The sequence below is a fragment of the Globicephala melas genome, chromosome 17 (assembly GCF_963455315.2).
Source record: "Globicephala melas chromosome 17, mGloMel1.2, whole genome shotgun sequence".
NCBI lineage: Eukaryota > Metazoa > Chordata > Mammalia > Artiodactyla > Delphinidae > Globicephala > Globicephala melas.
This window is the reverse complement of record NC_083330.1, coordinates 64304289-64322076: the sequence shown is the minus strand read 5'-3', so window position 1 is coordinate 64322076 and position 17788 is coordinate 64304289. Positions and strand designations below refer to the sequence as shown.

Genomic DNA, 17788 nt, shown 5'->3' with positions numbered 1-17788 from the left:
CCATTTGAAAGTGATTGGCAGAAATGGTTGGGAATTGTGAGAATTCACTGTGGGGTATTAACAGTGAGGGCCCTGAGCAGGTCCCTAAAATGAATGCTGATTAGGCTGCTAATGATTTTACCGAAGAAACGCTGCAGCTCTTGGAATTCCGAGCCTTCTCAGTCACACTAAGCCTTTAGGCAAGCAGGAGATCCTGCAATTTCTGGGTGCCCACAGAAGTGGGGGACACTCAAAGACCTTGAGAGTATGACCACAGGATTGGGGGAGTGCATGCAGAAGTAGGGGGTACCCAAAAAAACGGAGGAAGCCTGAGAGACCAGAATAGTGGTATTTTCGACCATGGACACCTGACAGTACATTAATAATTTAAGCATGTATTCTCAATTTATGTATATTCATAAATTCATTTGTAAATCATATACCTATAAAAGGTGCTAATAATGGTACCTACCCCATCGTGTTGCTATAGAATTAAACTGAGCTTAAACACGTGAAATGCTTTTAGACAGTGCCTGGTATATGGTGAGCGTCAGTTGTTGCTGTAACTATTGTCATCTTTAGCGTCCTAATTACAGGAATTAGAAAATATATGAAAATAGAAACTAAAGATGAAATAAAACATAGAGATTGATTATTTTACGACTTTTCTACCTGATTTTCTTTCCCATCTGACTTTGGAGACCAGAAGATCAAAAATGTGCCCATGTTGTGTAAATTTTTTTCTTGAGGATTCAGAATTTAAATATATCCCACCATGAGCCCAGAAATATATTTTATACTAAAATTCTAGCTAGTTTCTAGGCTCAGTCAGGTGCTTATTATACAGGGGATAGGCTAAATTGGATAGGTAAGCTGCGTGTTAATTGCCAATTCAGCAGACTTTTTTCCCATCCAAGGAGGGATGTTCCTGAGAGCATGTGACATTGCTCTAAGTTGCTCTGGTTGAGGGTGAGACAGAGGTTTAAGTATCTGTGAGCTAGGATCCGAAGGCCCCTCGAGTCTTCTAAAAGAAGGGCTTTCCAAAGGCAAGGAGGTGACAACATCCTCTGCTAGGTCCCCATACATCAATATTGCTTCAGGTGAGTGTTTTCAAATCCCTAAGCAGGTGTTTTCTATATTAAGTCCATACCATATACCTAGTGTTGCCACAGTCACTTGAGAATCAACTAAGACCTGGCCTCTGCTGGTCAGGAGTTTCTGGGCTACTCTGGGAGACAAGGTACAAGGTACTGCAGTAGCAAATTGGGTTTGGTCCTGTCTAGGAGAACGGAAGAAGCAGCACTGGAGGCAGCTTCTTGGAAGAGGTAGAACCTGAGATTCTCCTTCCTTGAAGGATGGCCAGGATTTGGCCAGGTGGAGAGGCAGGTAGAAGGCTTTGCAGGGACAAATGGCATGAGCAGAAACCTGCAGCTAGAGAGAACAGAAGTGGAGGGGAGTGATGGCGGGCCAGGGGCCAAGGGCAATGTGACATCCAACCTTGTAGAAGCGTAGGGTGGGGGTAAGGAGGCTACAGCAGACAGGGAGCCCAATTTAAGCAGCCTCATTGAGGCAGACAGACCTGCTCAGATCAATGCGGCAGGGAATAGGGCATCATTCTAAGTTCAGAATTTTCTGGGATGGATGGAAGACAGAGAGGCAAGTGGTTCTCGGCTAAGAATACAATTAATTTGTGTAAACTTGGCCCTCAGTTAGAGGGATGTTTCACTTGCAAATAATATTTACCCAATCTTGACATGCCTGGAGATTATTAATGTAGCAGAAATGTTCCTTCTTCCAACCTGTCAGTGTTCAGGCTCAAAGTCAGGACAAAACTTTCCAGGTTTTAATCTGTGTTATCCATTGAGTAAATAAGGGTCTTGGAAGTACCTGGCACTCAATGCAGGCAGAAGCACTGCCTGATGTAACCAAAGGTTTATTGCAAAGGACATAATTTTCCTATGGGCACAGCTGGCGTACTGAGCATGTGAGAAATGGCAGGGGCTTCTTGAAGTTTTTTCCTACCTTTGATAATCCTACGGCTTGTTTTCTAATCAGACATATACCTTAAACTGCAGAGCTCACTGTCAGAGGAGATAGAAGAATTAGGGATAAGTTACATTCTTAACAATATTCTATGCAAGATAGAGTATGCTTGGGCAACAGCTGCATGGGTAACCTTGAACTAACAGGGAGAGTAGCTGCTGTTTTTGTTGATGCTTCTGAAGCCCCAGTTGCTTAGTGTCCCTTTAAATCCCTTTAAATATGTGTGTGTATATGTGTATATATATCTACATATATAGATAGATATAAATATATGTATTTGTTAAGTGCCTGCCGTGTGCCAGGTTGCGGTAGAGTGGTAAACAAGATAACCCCTTCTGTCTTGAGGTTTCTATCCCAATTAGACAGTCAGCAAGCAAGTAAACAAGATCATTTCAGACATGTATAAATGAAACAGTGAAGAACACTGAAACCATAGTAAGATCTAGGATGGTCCGCAAAGGGCTCTCTGAGCTCTGAACAGGTGGCACTTGAACTGAGACCTGAGGGGTGGGATGGAGCTGGCATGTGAAGACGTGGCAGGACAAAGGCTGGGAGGTGGGAATGAGCTGAGCCTGCTCAGGGAACCAAAGGCGGGCCGTGTGGACAGAGCAGAGCGAGCTAGGGAGGCACTGGGCAAAATGAAGCTGGACCAGGGGCGAAGACCAGGTCAGGGAGGACCTTGCCAGTTATGGGCAAAGGGAAGCCATTTGAGGGTTTCAAGCAGAGAAGTGACGTGAGCTAATTTATTTTTAAAAGTCTGAATGCTATGATGAACCGAAGGGAAGAGATGACACGAAACGCGCATTTTCTGCGGGCAGAGTGAGATAAGAGGGCAATCTCCTCTCCCCATTCATCTTCCACGCACCACTTCAAGCTGAGGTTGATATCCCTCCGAAACTGACTATAGGATATTGCTTGCAACGAGACTTTTCTTCTACTCAGCATGTCTAAGACTAGCACAAGCCAAAGCTGAAGGGCAGGATGTGGTTTCAGCAGGCAGCAACCACCAGCCCTTCCTCCCGTGGCCCAGAACCGGTCCTGTTACTGCACAGCTAGTCACTGTGGATTGGGTCGTGCTGGATCCCCAGGCGGCCCCCACGGTAATGATAGCCTGTAATTCAGGAGGAGCTGAGAACCCTCTTCTCCAACCCCTAGCCCAGTCCCCCACCCCGCCTCTCCTTAAACACAGCCACAAATTACTGGCACCTGGGCTAAAATTTGCCCAGCAGAAAACAAACAGCCATTTTCAAACAATCCGTTTTCCTCTGCTTTTTCTCGTGTGGCTAGAGGCAAAGAATCCAACTGGCTAAGTCATCTTGGTAAATAAATTGCTAGATACAGCCCTACTCCCCCTAGGCACACAGCTCTCTTGACACAGAATTAAAATTAATAAATTCTGTCTTCTTTACCACTAGTTCCACACAGTAGTGGTTCTGGGTCCGTAGAGTTATCGTGATGTGGAAAGTAGACCTAAATGATTTACCCAAAGCAACTGCCTCATCCTAAATGCGTTATTAACCCTTTCTGGGTATTATTGCTCCCTTAATGTGAAAAGCTGATTACCGGTCCCAGCGTAACACTGATATAAGATTTCCAGACTCTTTCCTACAACATAACACTACATGGTATTGCCACTATTTTTAAAGTTTCGACCTAGATGCAAATTTGATTGGCCTTGACAAACTGAAGTCCTTAAACTATCAAAATACATGTTCTCCGTTAGACATTTCTGTGTCCAGGTCCTGGCTCCACCACTTGCTACTGCTATATGTCTTCAGGTGAGTTGCTTAACTTCTCTGGGCCACAAAATCCTCTTTTGACTAGTGGAGAGAACCCACTTCAGTGGGTTGCCTCTGAAGATTAAACAAGATGACACATGTAAACTGCGTAGCATGTAGTAAACACCCATTATTGCTGCAAAATAAGACTTCATGGTAGATGCAACTATGTAAGCCACAGAATGTATTAACTTTTATCAACACAGGGAGCTACTAAATATATCAGAAACATAATAAAAGTGACAGAGAGGAATATGAAAATTTGAAAGCATTTAAGCATTTGGTTGACAATGCATAAAATTGAAATACAGGGATTCTAAAGGTCTCTAAACCAGCTGTACTTTACCCTACTATTCACTATGCCTTCCCTGGCAGTGCTTCTACCTAGTAATAGTCTCTGTACTATGATAAAAATGAATGATAATGATGTATTGAGTATATTCTCGCTATCAGGCACTGTTCTGAGTGCTTTATGAATGCATTTAATCTTCACAGCAACTCTAAAGTAGGTACTATTATGATGTATGGTTTACAGATGGGGAAACTGAGGCAGGCAGTTTGGCTCTGGAGCCCCCACTCTTGAACCCTATCATACACACACACACACACACACACACACACACACAGACACACACACACACTCTATCAGAAATTGACAAATTATGGCCCAAGGGCCAAATCTGCCCCCCATGCCTGTTTTTGTAAATAAAGTTTTACTGGAACACAGCCACACTTACTCATTTACATACTGTCCAAGGCTGCTTTTGTACTACAGTTGCTGAGTTAATTAGTTGCAACAGAGACCTTATGACTTCCAAAGGTTAAAATATTTACTATCTAGCCCTTTACAGAAAAAGCTTTACAGAAAAGATAACCCTTGATATCCACTTTAAACTTCACTAAAAGAATGTGGTTTGGAAGGGGAAGAAATAATACCTTATAATAATAATGGCTTGTATTTGGTATTTGCAGTGGGTTTTTACGTACTGATCTCAGTTACTTCTCATAACAACCCTGTGAAGTAGGTAGTCTTTTTTTATTTCCACTTTAGAAATGAAGAAACTGGGGTTCTGGGAGGTTAAATGACTTACACCACAGACTAGATGGTAAACTCCGTGAGTCTAGGGATCGTGTGTCTCTATCCGCATCACCTATCACAACACTAGGATAGAATGGGCATGCAGAAAATACTTGCTAAGTGAATGACAACTGTAAAGGTCACCCAGCTAGAGCATCCAGGTCCCCTCCTGTTCTGGGGTTCTCCTGACCCCAAGGCTGCCGGACAGTGAAAAGAAGGACTTTCCTTTGACACCGGAATAAACAGAAGGTGGCTGACGTGTCATTCTCCTGAGAGTTGATCGATTTTTGCTTCTGTATCTTTCTCTTCCTTAGTCAAAGATCATCTCAGTCAGACCAAACAGCTTTTTTGTTTCCCCTCAAATGCATAGTCACAGCCTTGAGAATTTTTGTGTCCTTGTGATTGGTGCATTTTTAGACAAGATTGAAACTGATGCCCTCGTGAGATGGTAGTCACATGAAATGGGGGTTTTGGATGGATTTCAGGCAGAGCCCTGCCTGCCCTCCTCCCACCCCATGATGAGTCACTACCCTTCCCAGAGCCGACTCAAGACTTTTGTTTTCTTTCATCTTGCTTTGTGCTGGTCATGTGAGGCTCGGGGTATTAATAGACCCTGGGCTTGGCCTTCTGAATCTCGTTGTTGGTCAAGGAGATAAAGGAACGGTTTGGCCAGTCCCTCTGTGCCATTTTTCACTCCTCTCTCGACCGTCACGCGCTGGTTGGTGACAGAGCTGAACTGGAAAGGCAGAGGACAGCCTGTCTGGTCACCGCCTGTGGACGTGGCCTCTGCTGATGTTTTGACTTCTTGCCGCTCTTTGTGGGCATTTGGTCAGTTCCTGACATCCAGCCTTGGATCACCAGTACTAATCTTAAAAACCAGCCTCAGTCTTTCTCTGCCACCTTCCCCCAGCCTGATGACAGCAACTCTCCCTGTGTGTGAGAGAGATACATAAACCAGGCAGGAAAAGATTGGGGGTCTTTTTTTTTTTAACTTAGAGTAAAATTATGTTCAGGAAATTAAAAGTCTGTCCGTGGTTTGACAGGCTCCTAAGGGGCTCCATGGGGACAAAAGTTTTAAACAAATGCCTTGGAAGCAGAGGTTCTTTGAATTGCCTGGGGCTTTGATCCAAAAGTTTCAGTTCTTCTCTGCAGCCCAATTTTTAAAATGTCACTTTGCTAGTTCCCTCAGCCTTGATTCCAGCACCCAGCACAGTGTCATACTTGGTGTTTACTGACTTGAAGTGAAGTTGGGCTGGGGCCTGGCCAGGAGATGAAACTGCCTTGGAAGGTTTCCTAGGAGCAGAGATAGAAGCTTTAACATAAAGGGAGGTCCTGGGTCTCTAAATCTAGTTTACTGGCTCTAAGGCTAGTGAGTTTTACTTAGCCTGGTGGGTTCTGGTGCAATTAATTATTTTCACTTTATATCAACCTCTTTTGTTCGATAACTCTGTGAAAGCATGAAGTGTGTTAAGAAGGATCCCGCTGAGCCCTCTCACTCCTTGTGGCATAGTTGGTAAAGTTTAGTTTCTTGAGCCTCACTTTGCTCATCTGTTAACTGGGTAGAACCCCATGATCTCTAAGAGCCCATTCCAGTCTATAAAGTTTCATTTTTTCAATAATAGAATCTTTGTTTTTTTTTTAAATCTTGCCACATTTATAAAGAATTTTGCTTTTGAAGGGAAGAAAGATTATGCTAAGGGTGCACCAACTTAAATTATTATCTTTATTTCCTTTTGTTTGGTGATAACATGGGTGGTGGGAATGGGACATACTCCTTCAGTAAACCGACCAACCTTTATTTTCTACCTACTTTATGCCAGGCACTGCGCTAAGAGCTTTATGTGCATTCCCTCCTTTAACGCTGTCACCAATCTTGGAGACTCTAAGTATTACAAGTAGAGATGAAGAAACTGGGGCACCAAGAAATTCAGGAATTTACCCAGAGTCACAGAGCTAATAAGTGGTCAAAGCAAAACTTGCACATAAGTCTAAGAGCTACAAGGTTCCTAGCCTCTGAGTAGAAATATGAGTATACACTGTACATCCCTGAATGTCTCTTTCTTCCTATTATTGGCTTCTTTCTACAGAAAGTTAAGCGCAGTGAAAGTTTCTAATTAACAGACATTTTTATTGAATGCTACATAAGCAGGAGATATCTGGATAAGAATTGCCACTTCCTTGAAAAGTGACCATCGTTGCTGAACTTGAGCTTTTAGGTGCCTTGAGAGCAGTCCCAGCCAGTGGGGAGAAGTTCAAGTAGGGGTAAAAGAATTCCCGCTGGGAGTGATTATGTACAACTCCAACATCACAGGTCACAGGAGGTTTTGTTCCCTTTGGAGAACCTCAGCTTCACTTGCTGAAGTAGGACAAGTAGAATGAATTGGCCCTGGCTGAAGCCAACCTCTTTATATTTAAAAGAAAAAAGCAATTAAATATTCAGCCTGATGCCTAGGTTTTGAATTACCCCCATTTGTCTTTTACTCAGAGCATCTGCTTTTTATTGCATTGTGGCCCTGCCTGCCATTTATCTCTCCCCGTCAGTCTGTATCTACGTGTCATGTGACTCAAAAGTGAAGATTAGAGGAGAAAAATATCTCTGTAGTCTAAGCCTGGCAACTTCTATTTTTATCCACAGCTGTTGGAACTGATAGCAAAGTCACAGCTCACATCCCTGAGTGGCATTGCCCAAAAGAACTTCATGAACATTTTGGAAAAAGTGGTACTGAAAGGTGAGCTCTCTCTCTCACTCTCTCGCCCCTTTTTATAGGCCTGGGGCCGGGCAGATGGATTTTCCAATGCAGTCGACATGTCATTGGATTTAAGGGAATGTAAGCAGATGGAAATGAATGACTCCAGATGCATTTCAGGGGTGCTGGATTCCAGTTTAGAAAGGAGGGCCATTCATGCTCATGACAAAGGGTGAGACCATCACCCTCCTGTCCTTGTGTTGGGATCATCCATTTGTCCTGCTCTAAGCCTCTCAAGCTTCTTGGTGTAGGCACGTGTCCCAACCTTGGCTACTGAACCTCTAGATTCCAAATTCCTAGAAAATTGAGCTGTGTACAAGGCAGAATAGATCCATAGACTCTCTGAGCTAGAAAGAACTTTACGTCTCTGGCTCAACTGACTCATTGTGTATATGGGAGAAAGAGTGATTTATCCATAATCACACAAAGAGTCAGCCAGACTGGATGAGGATCCAAGCTCCTGACCCCCAGACCTGTGCTTCTGCCACTGATCATCTAAAAGAGACATCACTCCTGGGCAAAAGAAGCTGCTTTCAGATCAGGTGAGCTATTGGTGCTGGTAGGACAATGAAAAGAGAAAGAGTCTTTGTAGAAAACGGGGAGAAGAGAACAAAGAGGGACCTAGATAATGGAAACTCTATCCAATAACCTCGAGTGCAGAAGCTTGGCCAAGTGTAGAATAAACACCAGTGAGAAAGAAAACCATATCCCCAGTGGGTGTACCCAGGTAACACAAGCAGAGGAGAGAAGAAGAAAGAACCACTTGTGAACTATGGAGTGTTCTAGTCTCATAAACGTTAACTACTTTTTTTCTTCCCCACTCAAGTCCTGGAAGACCAACAAAACATTAGACTAATAAGGGAACTACTCCAGACCCTCTACACGTCCTTATGTACACTGGTCCAAAGAGTCGGCAAGTCTGTGCTGGTCGGGAACATTAACATGTGGGTGTATCGAATGGAGACAATTCTACACTGGCAACAGCAGCTGAACAACATCCAAATCACCAGGGTAAGCTGGAGCACCCCAGCCTCCTCCCAGCAGGAACGGCTGCAGTTGGTTCCTCTGCTGGGATGCTGGGCAGCCTCGCCAGGACTTTAAATCCTCTCTGGTGATGGAAAAGTCTGGACAGTTCTGATTGGATGCTTTCCATTGGGTGCTGAGGGTGGGCTGGGGGACCTTCCAATAAAGGGGGTGTGGGGAGAAGAACCTGGCAGCGCAGGATCAGAGTATATGAACGACGACAGCCAATGGAAACGTGTTGGGAAAGCTAGAAACTTGACCTTGGGGCCGATGTAGGCTATTTCACTGAAATCTCTAGTGGGATCTGGAGATCTCTGCCCATTTCCTCTTAAAGTGCGAGTTTGTTTATGGTGTTAGGATGCTGCCTTGTATACAACAGCGCTGTGATGGCAGTGGCTTGGAGAACTGGCACCAGCCTTTTAAAACTCTAGTTCCAATTATTAATAGTTATGATAAAGGAAGGCTTTGAGTAAAGGCTGTAAACATACAGGTAGGAAAAGACATGAGCACCTCCAGCCTTGGGTCTCACTGCCCGCCTCCTTGTGACCACTGATCTCCCCAAGTAGGGGAGATCCCCCAAACACGCTGCCCACAAGGCCCTCACTCTGCCCGGGCCTCTGCTTGACCACATGGACATACTGAATAGCTTTGAGTAAAGGCTGTAAACATACAGGTAGGAAAAGACATGAGCAATTCTCACTCAAAGCAAACAAACCAAAAAAAACCACACGTTACCAGCTAAACCTCCTACCGGTAGTTTCTTTCGGCTTTTAAAACGTAAGTTGGCCCCCAGCTCTTGGCCTCTTAAGAGTGAGCAAGAGAACTAAGGCACAGAAAAAATGTGAGAAAGACGCTGGTGTAATCGCTCAAGGCTCCCTAATGGACACACACACTTAGGCGGCTCACGTAGCACTTGGCTGTCTTATCTAATCACTGACCATGGCTGTTTTAAGTGGTTCCGGGACCCAGGCTGATAAAGTTTGGGTCTGCCCCGTCTCTCGAGAAAGAAACATGAAAAAACTTCTTTGACCTCTTTTAAATATTTCACTCTATGAAGTTTGCAAAATGCAGTGTCCTTGACTTTACTGTTAATAACCTCTCTGTGCCTTAGTTGTTTTTTTCCTTAACTCTGAAGCAGCAAATAATTGGAAGTCTCAGAGTTCTGTGACTTCCTTAGAGTCACTTAGGCTACAGTACACACACACACACACACACACACCCCAGTGATACTCAACCAGCGATATAAATGAGCAAGTCCCATTAGTCCCAAGGGCATCTTCCCTCCAGCAACTTGGAACACCCATTTAGATGGTCACACTTGCCCAGAACTTGCCTCTGTTCTCTCTGTCCACCTCACAGGAGCCCCCCCTTGGCCACATCTGCCCACATACCTTGCACTTCCATGGGCTTACTTCCCCAAAGCCCCCCTCTATTAATCTACAAACTCTCTTGGGAGGTACCCATTGTAGTTGCTATAACTCTTCATGGAGTGAGGGTAAAGGGGGATCAGAGAAGCCCAGTGACTCTCCCCAAGTGACACAGCAATCAGGGCCAGAGCTGAGGCCAGAACCCTGGGCTTCTTATTCTTAAAACGGCAAAGCTTTTAACATCAGTGGTTTCCAAACTTTTTTTCAATCTCGCTTTCTTCCAACTATTTATTCAATGACCCAGCCTTTTGCAAACCTTTTAAATCTAATGAAATCCTATGCAGGACAGATCAAACGCTGAAGTTCATCTCACCCTCCCCTCTGCTCACGGCACCCCAGTCAGGCCAAGCTATTCTCTGCACACTCTAAGCTTGGTCCTGCCTCGGGGTTTTTAAGCCACCTCCCTCCCTGACCATCCAATCTACGGAAGCCACTATCATCTTACCTTCTTCAGAGCCGCTACTATGATCTGAAATCATCTCATATGTATATTCACTTTCCTGTCTCCTGCACTGGCTTATAAACTCCACAAAGAAAGGACATCACCATCTTGTTCCCTGCTCTATTCCTTGTCCCTGGACCAGAGCAGATGGCAGTCAATAAGTTTTAGTTGAATAAATAAATGATTGAAGGGGACACTCCTCCCACCACCTACCTTAGAACTTGTTCAATGTGCAGAGGAATGCAGTTGGAAAATATTGCCCTGTATTTACAGTTGAGCATAAAACTGACCAACTGCAGGATCTGGGACTAGTGATTCGAATTCTCTGTGCCTCAATTTCCTCATTTGGAAAATGGAGGCAGTCGTGCCTATCTCAATGCCCTGGTGTGAGATTTAATCAGGTAATATATAGAAAGCACTCAGAACAGTGCCTGACACATAGTAAGTATTGTAAATGCGTCAGCTGTTATTATTATGAAGGGCTCACTCTGTGGCAGACACTCTTCTAAGTCCTCTAATGTATTCATTAACTCATCTAGCGACTAAATGTAAGTAGGAATCATCATAATAGCTAATATTTACTGGCCACTGTGCTCAGTACTTCCAGGCATTGTCTCATGAGAAAAATCACACTGAGTGGTTAAGAACAATCTGGCCGGGCCCTCCCCACCAATAAGATGTGGGTTGAACCCAGGCCTGTCTGCAGAGGCTATACTTTTACCCATGACACTCTACTCCCTCATGCCCTCCTTCCCAGCCCCCCTTGGCTCTGAGCTACAATATTTTGAGAGCCGTGCTGGAAGGAAAGATTGAGAGAGAGAGAAGGAACTTAATTACTTCAGTCTGGACTGTATTTTAAAACTTACTTTTTAACAGTTTGGACAAAAGAGAAGTATGTTATTACGTGAAAATGTTAAGGTGACATTTACAGTAATTGCTTTCTATTTGCCAAAGTTCTATCAGTATTTTCCCAGCAGATAATCTTGTTTTCCTTCAAAATTTCCTATCTAATTCTATGGAGCCAATTTTTATTGGCAAAAATAATTTATATAATAAAGAATGAAGGGGAAAAAAAACTAAGAGAACTGGCTTGTAGGGGAAAAAAAGCAAATAGAATCATAGTGTCCTGTGAACAAGGCAGAGAGAGTCTGGAAGCATGGGGGGGTGGGCAGGATGAATATAAAAAGATTTTCAGCAAAACACTTGATAGGGGGAGCACGACTAACTTCTTTTTCTTTTATATGTTTATATTCAAATAGAAGAAGGCATGCAAGCAGTTAATCATTTACCAGGAGTAAGGACTCAGCATGGGGTCTGGGCAAGGATTTTGGAAAAGTTCAGGTTTGAAAATCTGAGAGTGAATTCTGCCAAGTGGACTTTAATAGGAGTTCATGTAATAATTGGCCTGGGAGTTTTAACCAAAAAAGTAGATGCTTTGAAGTGCTGGAAACAAAAAGAAAATCTCATGGCAGTTTTATTGGCTCATACGATCAGCAGCAGATGATAAATGACAAATAGGTCTAGGACCTTCTGCAGTCCGGCAAAGTCCTGAATTTTGCAAACAATTGAAAGTTCAGCCCAGCAGCCTGAACGATATAAATTGTCAAGTCACAGACACTTCTCACGAATTAGGAGGCTGAAGCTACTCCAAGTCTGAGATTGCTGGAGCTGGAAAGGATCTTCAGAGACTTCTACTAAGCCAGTTCATTTTGGACACAGGGGAACTGAGACCCAGATTTCCCAAGGGCACTTGGGATCCGGATCTGCTGCTCGTCCAACCCGTGTCCCTCCCATGCCACCTCCCATTCTTCTCCATCGTCCAACTTCCCAAGCCGCCCTGCCACTGCCCACCTTCCCTCTGCACGCCTGTCCTGCTCTGCAGAGACGCAGGAGGGAACTGCTGAGACTGTGTGTCCCCCTGGAATCCTGTGTGTTCCAGCCTTGATGTGCCTCGTACAGAGTTTAGTTCCCTAAAATTTCGAGGAGGGAACTCAGTACTCATTCCCAGGATATTTTCCCCTCAGCTGAGGAAGGGTTTCTTCATCCTGTTTTGTTTTTTTTGTTGTTTTTTTGTGTGACCTCCAGAGGTGATAGAACACTGAGCTAAAAATGTCAGTAGTTCAAATTCAAGAGCTCACCCAGGACTAGCATGGGAAGGACAAAGAACCATGGTCTCGAGCGATTTGAGCTGACTTCTTATCCAGATGGCAGCAGCCAGTTGCTGTTCAAGAAATAGCAACAAGTACTACTGAGGACCTTCTGTACAGATTGTTCCCATAGCACTTGGCGCTTACATCCTTGATGGCATTTAACCTTTGTTCTCTAATGACTTGGTTATATTTCTGGGTCTCTCGCCCACTGCAGCAGCTCCGGTGCCAGGCATAATAGGTACTCAGGAGAGGGGTTTTGTGCTGGGCTAGTCTGCAAGGGATACAAGCTTAGACCTTGCCTTCGAGGATCTGGGTCTGGGTGGAATAACATGAGCTCATCAGAATTTAAACATTAAAGGGCTTAAATATAAATTCAAGGATACGTAGAAGCAACTTCTGCAGAAGCTCATGATTAACTGCCAGTGTGTTCTCCACAGACCAATAGTTATCAGAATGTCCCGTACAGCCCTAGGTTTGAATAGAGACGCCTCAATGGATGATGGATCTTAGGCTGAAAGGTTCTTGACCAGCCATTCCCAAAGCGTGCATACACGTGTGTACACACACACACACACACACACACACACACACACACACACACCAGTATAGAGTCTTTCTGTTGTTGCTGTTTGTACCTATTGAATTATTTGACTTCTATCATTCCACAAATATTTATTGAGTGCCTACTATATGCTAGCACACTTCTAGACTCTTCTAGACATAGCAATGAAAAAACACAAAAATTTCTGCCTCCGTGGAGCTTCCTTCTGCAGATGGGTTACGTGACATGACAATAAGGAAGTTTTTGCAAAAGGCACCTGAAAGAGATCCTAGGAATTCTAGGAAGATGCAGTGGCTAAGGCCTGAGGGAGTCACCAAAGCAGAAAAGGCCTTTCAGAGGAAGTGAGTTTGAACTGGATGTGAAGAAGAGTCACATGTGGACAAGCAGAGGCCCAGGCAGAGTGAGGGCCTTGTGGGCAGCGTGTTTGGGGGCCAGTGAGAAAACCTACTTGGGGAGATCAGTGGTCACAAGGAGGTGGGCAGTGAGACCCGAGGCTGGAGGTGCTCTGTCCAGGGTAGTGAGTCCTTTGGGAAGGTAGCGAACATTGTAATTGAGTGAAGCACAGGAATCCAACGTGCGCTATTAGGGGAATCTTTCAGAGAAAAAGTGTAAATAGATGAAGGGGATTCAGACCTCCAGGTATAAAATAAATGAGCCATTGGGGCTGTAATATACAATATAAAGAATACGGTCAATAAAACTGTAATCACTTTATATGGGGACACATGGTTACTAGACTTATCGTGGTGATCATTTCATAATGCATGCAAAAAAAAAAGCCTTGTGCAACTTAGGAAAATCCCTCTGGCACCATCTGCGAGCCGCTCCAGGCTGTTCTTTGCGGGTCTCGGTCATGGGTCCTGTGTCTGTACTTAGAGTAGAGAGAACTGCTGCTTTGGTCTCTGATCAATAAACCACCTTGAGGCTGGAGGATGAGGGGACAGCTGCATCCTTGGTGTCACCTGGTGCATAGCTACTCTCTGCCCTGCAACTTAACATAACCCTTCTCCCCACAGCCTGCCTTCAAAGGCCTCACCTTCACTGACCTGCCTTTGTGCTTACAACTGAACATTATGCAAAGGCTGAGCGACGGGCGAGACCTGGTCAGCCTGGGCCAGGCAGCCCCTGACCTGCACGTGCTCAGCGAGGACCGGCTCTTATGGAAGAAGCTCTGCCAGTACCACTTCTCCGAGCGGCAGGTCAGTGCAGCCCAGTGGCCGTTCTTCCTTCTCTTCCTCTCTGCCCGCCGCCCTCAAGCTGCCTTGGCATCCTTCTCAAACCCACTCTCCAGGGCTCCCTGGTTTGACTAGAAAACAGTTCAAGGAGTTTCTAAATAATATCTGTGAGATTTTGTTTATGTGTTTCAATAGGAAGAAAAAAACCACCTTATATTCTTAACCTAGTCCCATGTTACAACTTGCTCCAAAAAAATTCATAAATTGGCACCAGTCCTTCTTTTCTCTAACAAAATAACTTACATTTTTATGAGATTTTACAGCTAAAGGACTTACTGATGTTATTTCATTTTGTGTTAATGACCCAGGGAAGGGTAGATATCGTTATGCCCACTTCAAACAGATGGAGAGACTAAGGCCACAAGTGGCTAAGTGACATATCCAAATTAGTGGAGCGCTCTCTAGGTGGGGAAACTGGCCTTGGATTTGAATTTGGGCCTTCTGACACCAGCTCTAGGCCTCTTTCCCCTCCGCACACTGCCTCAGATTTTTTTTCCACCTTCTTTACATAAAAGTGTGAGCACAACAAGTGCTGTTCACGAAACCACTAATATTTCGATATAAAATAGAGCCATTGTGCCAAGCAGTCACTGCATCTCCCGGAAATAATCACTCAAGTTACAGCAAAGAAAAGATTGAAGTGGTTTATTGAGATCACCTAAACTTTCAAGACCATCCAAATGCAATTTAGTACAGGTCACCAGTCAGGCGTCATCGGCCACCTGTTTCTTTTAAAGACTGGTTAAAAGCTATTGTTTCCTTCACTAGGTAGAGCTCAGAAGCTACTTCTTTATATCTTTGCTACTTTTTCCCTAGCTGTTGCCAGGGTATAGATGAAAAAGGTGGAAAGGAGGCAGGAGCAGAACTTTTCAGAACTACTTTTATTTGTTTGATATTTAGATCCGCAAGCGATTAATTTTGTCAGATAAAGGACAGCTGGATTGGAAGAAGATGTATTTTAAACTTGTGCGCTGTTACCCACGGAAAGAGCAGTATGGAGACACCCTTCAGCTTTGCAGACACTGCCATATTCTTTCCTGGAAGGTATATGTCTTGGAGGTCGTTGCCACACATCCCCAGCCCAGCCCCTAAGAGCCAATGGCACTAGCGCTGTGTCGCCAAATGCTTTCCTGCTCTTCACTGTTGTAGCCCCCAGCTGAAGGTGAAGGTAAAACTGATTCAGAAACTTTCAAAGACCTTTGTTTCCTTCACCCCCCTGTGTTTATTTTTTTCTGCAAGCCCCCCCCCAAACTCCCCCATCGCTCTGTGCACGTGTGCGCGTGCGCACACACACCCACACATGCAGCTCTTTAGTTTTTCCATAACACAGGGCATTCTTGACAGAGGAATGTTGTTTTGAGGTTGGGCAATGCCTTACTTAGGGTGCCACAAGCCAATGAGATGCCGCCGAGAATGCCCACCTAACCACGATGTTCCTTTCTAGGGCACCGATCACCCGTGCACAGCCAATAACCCAGAGAGCTGCTCCGTTTCACTTTCACCCCAGGACTTTATCAACTTGTTCAAGTTCTGAATCCCAGCACATGACAACACTTCAGAAGGGTCCCCCTGCTGACTGGATGGTTGGAAATACAGAGTTTGGACGCTTCATTTGTAAATAGTGTACATTTTAGACATTGGCTCAAAACTTCTGCGATAAGCCATTGAGAGGACGTTGGAGGGGAGAGACGCAGTTGCTGGCTGGGAATTTAAGCATATGGACTTCTCATTAGAATTGGTATGGAAAAGCAGAAATACTGTAAATAAACTATTTTTCCTAATGATTTGCCAGCAAGACTATGAGGCAGGAATTCTATTTCATCGGTGAAAATGGAATTCTCTTGACGTTCACTGAGACTCCTTTATAGTTCCCTAGAGATGTGGGAGAAAGGGGCAAAACTCAAATACAAGATAGAATGCTCTTTGTTTACAATGTGAAAATGTGTTGGAAAAAAAAAAAAAGAAGAAAAACTACATATGAGAAATCCCTGGGCTTTGGGTTTTGATCTGGAGTTTGTTTTGAAAAGGCAAAGGAAGCACCACTCATCTTAAACCCGCATGGGTATAGGGCCTTATCTTCTGAAGATACCACACAATAGTCTACCTCGGAAAGCTATAATACTCGCTCGGACAAAGCGCATGGTCCAGTAGGCAGTCTCTGTTTTTCTTGTTTCTTCATCATATAAAAAGTGATTTAAAACAGGAAGAGATATTGGAGGCAATCCTCATCATACTTCAGGCTTCCTTTTTAGACGAATGGGACACTCTTTGGGGTTGCCTCTTTTCTAGAACAACCCCAAAGCATCTATGCCTTTTTTCCTTCCATGTTGTAGCTCATTCGGGACAACATCATAAGGCCAATTAAAAACAGTTCAAGAGGAAATCCTGCCACAGAAAAGATGGAATTAGTCACCCAATAGCTGTGAAGACTTTCTTATTCCTGTTTAACTTCTTGGCTTGTCTGGGCTTCCTGGGGTATCTTCACGGATAAGCCTCTCCCTGGGGACTGTTTGGAGCCAGAGTACTGATAAAGGCTTGTAAACCAGGTTTTTACATATCAGCTGCTGTTCCTCTTGGTGGGTGATAGTTGAGGAGTTTTCTTTACATGCAACACCAAAATTTAGTCAACCTGAGGTAGGGCTTCTTGTAAGGATGATAAAGTAAAGCCTGGCGTTCCAGCCAGATAGGGAGCAGAGGTACCATGAGTTCATCCTTAACTTGCTCCAAACCCCAGGGGAACTTGCTAGGCCAATACCAGCAGCTAACTATGTGGGAGAAGGAAATCTCAGGACTTACGGAGTCAATATTCCTGGGAGGGAATGGGGGATGTTTTTGTTTTTTACTTTTTATAGAACTTTGCTTTTCTACAACAATGTACATATTTCTGCAATTGTATTTGCTTTCCTTTTTTTTTTTTTTTTTTTAGTAAGTAAAGTGGCCACCCAGCATGACCTTGGCACATAAGTGAAGCAGAAATAGGAACTTGGTTCACATTTACGTTGAGGAGCAGTGTATTCTTAGGGGTTGAATCTGGGGTGACCTGAAATGGGGAGAGATGGTTAAGAATGTACAGAGACAAGCCAAGGGACCAACTAGTGATGTAGGACCCCTTCACGCCCTTCCCTCAAAGCACAACCCAAGTACCAGCATCCGGAAGGGAACTCGACCACTAGTTGATGTTCCTCACTTTGCAAGGTCTGTGCCTACACCAGGATTTCTTAATATCTTTTTTCGTCACCACCCCCCTGAACAAGAAAAAAGTAAGTTGTTTATTTCAACTCTGAGCAAAAGTAAATACTGAAGAATAAGATCTTGTTGGGTAAG

General features: G+C 44.2%; 1 protein-coding gene across 1 annotated transcript in view; it reads left to right on the top strand.

The window, feature by feature from the left end:
- FBXO32 (F-box protein 32) overlaps window positions 1-16435 on the top strand; it is a 29490-nt gene extending 13055 nt beyond the window's left edge. Inside the window, exons 5-9 of the mRNA XM_030875732.3 lie at window positions 7514-7607; window positions 8452-8636; window positions 14246-14428; window positions 15365-15508; window positions 15909-16435. Coding sequence (XP_030731592.1) covers window positions 7514-7607; window positions 8452-8636; window positions 14246-14428; window positions 15365-15508; window positions 15909-15998 — 696 coding nt within the window. The 3' untranslated portion in view covers window positions 15999-16435. The remainder of the gene's footprint in view (window positions 1-7513; window positions 7608-8451; window positions 8637-14245; window positions 14429-15364; window positions 15509-15908) is intronic.
- The last annotated feature ends 1353 nt before the right edge of the window (window positions 16436-17788 follow it).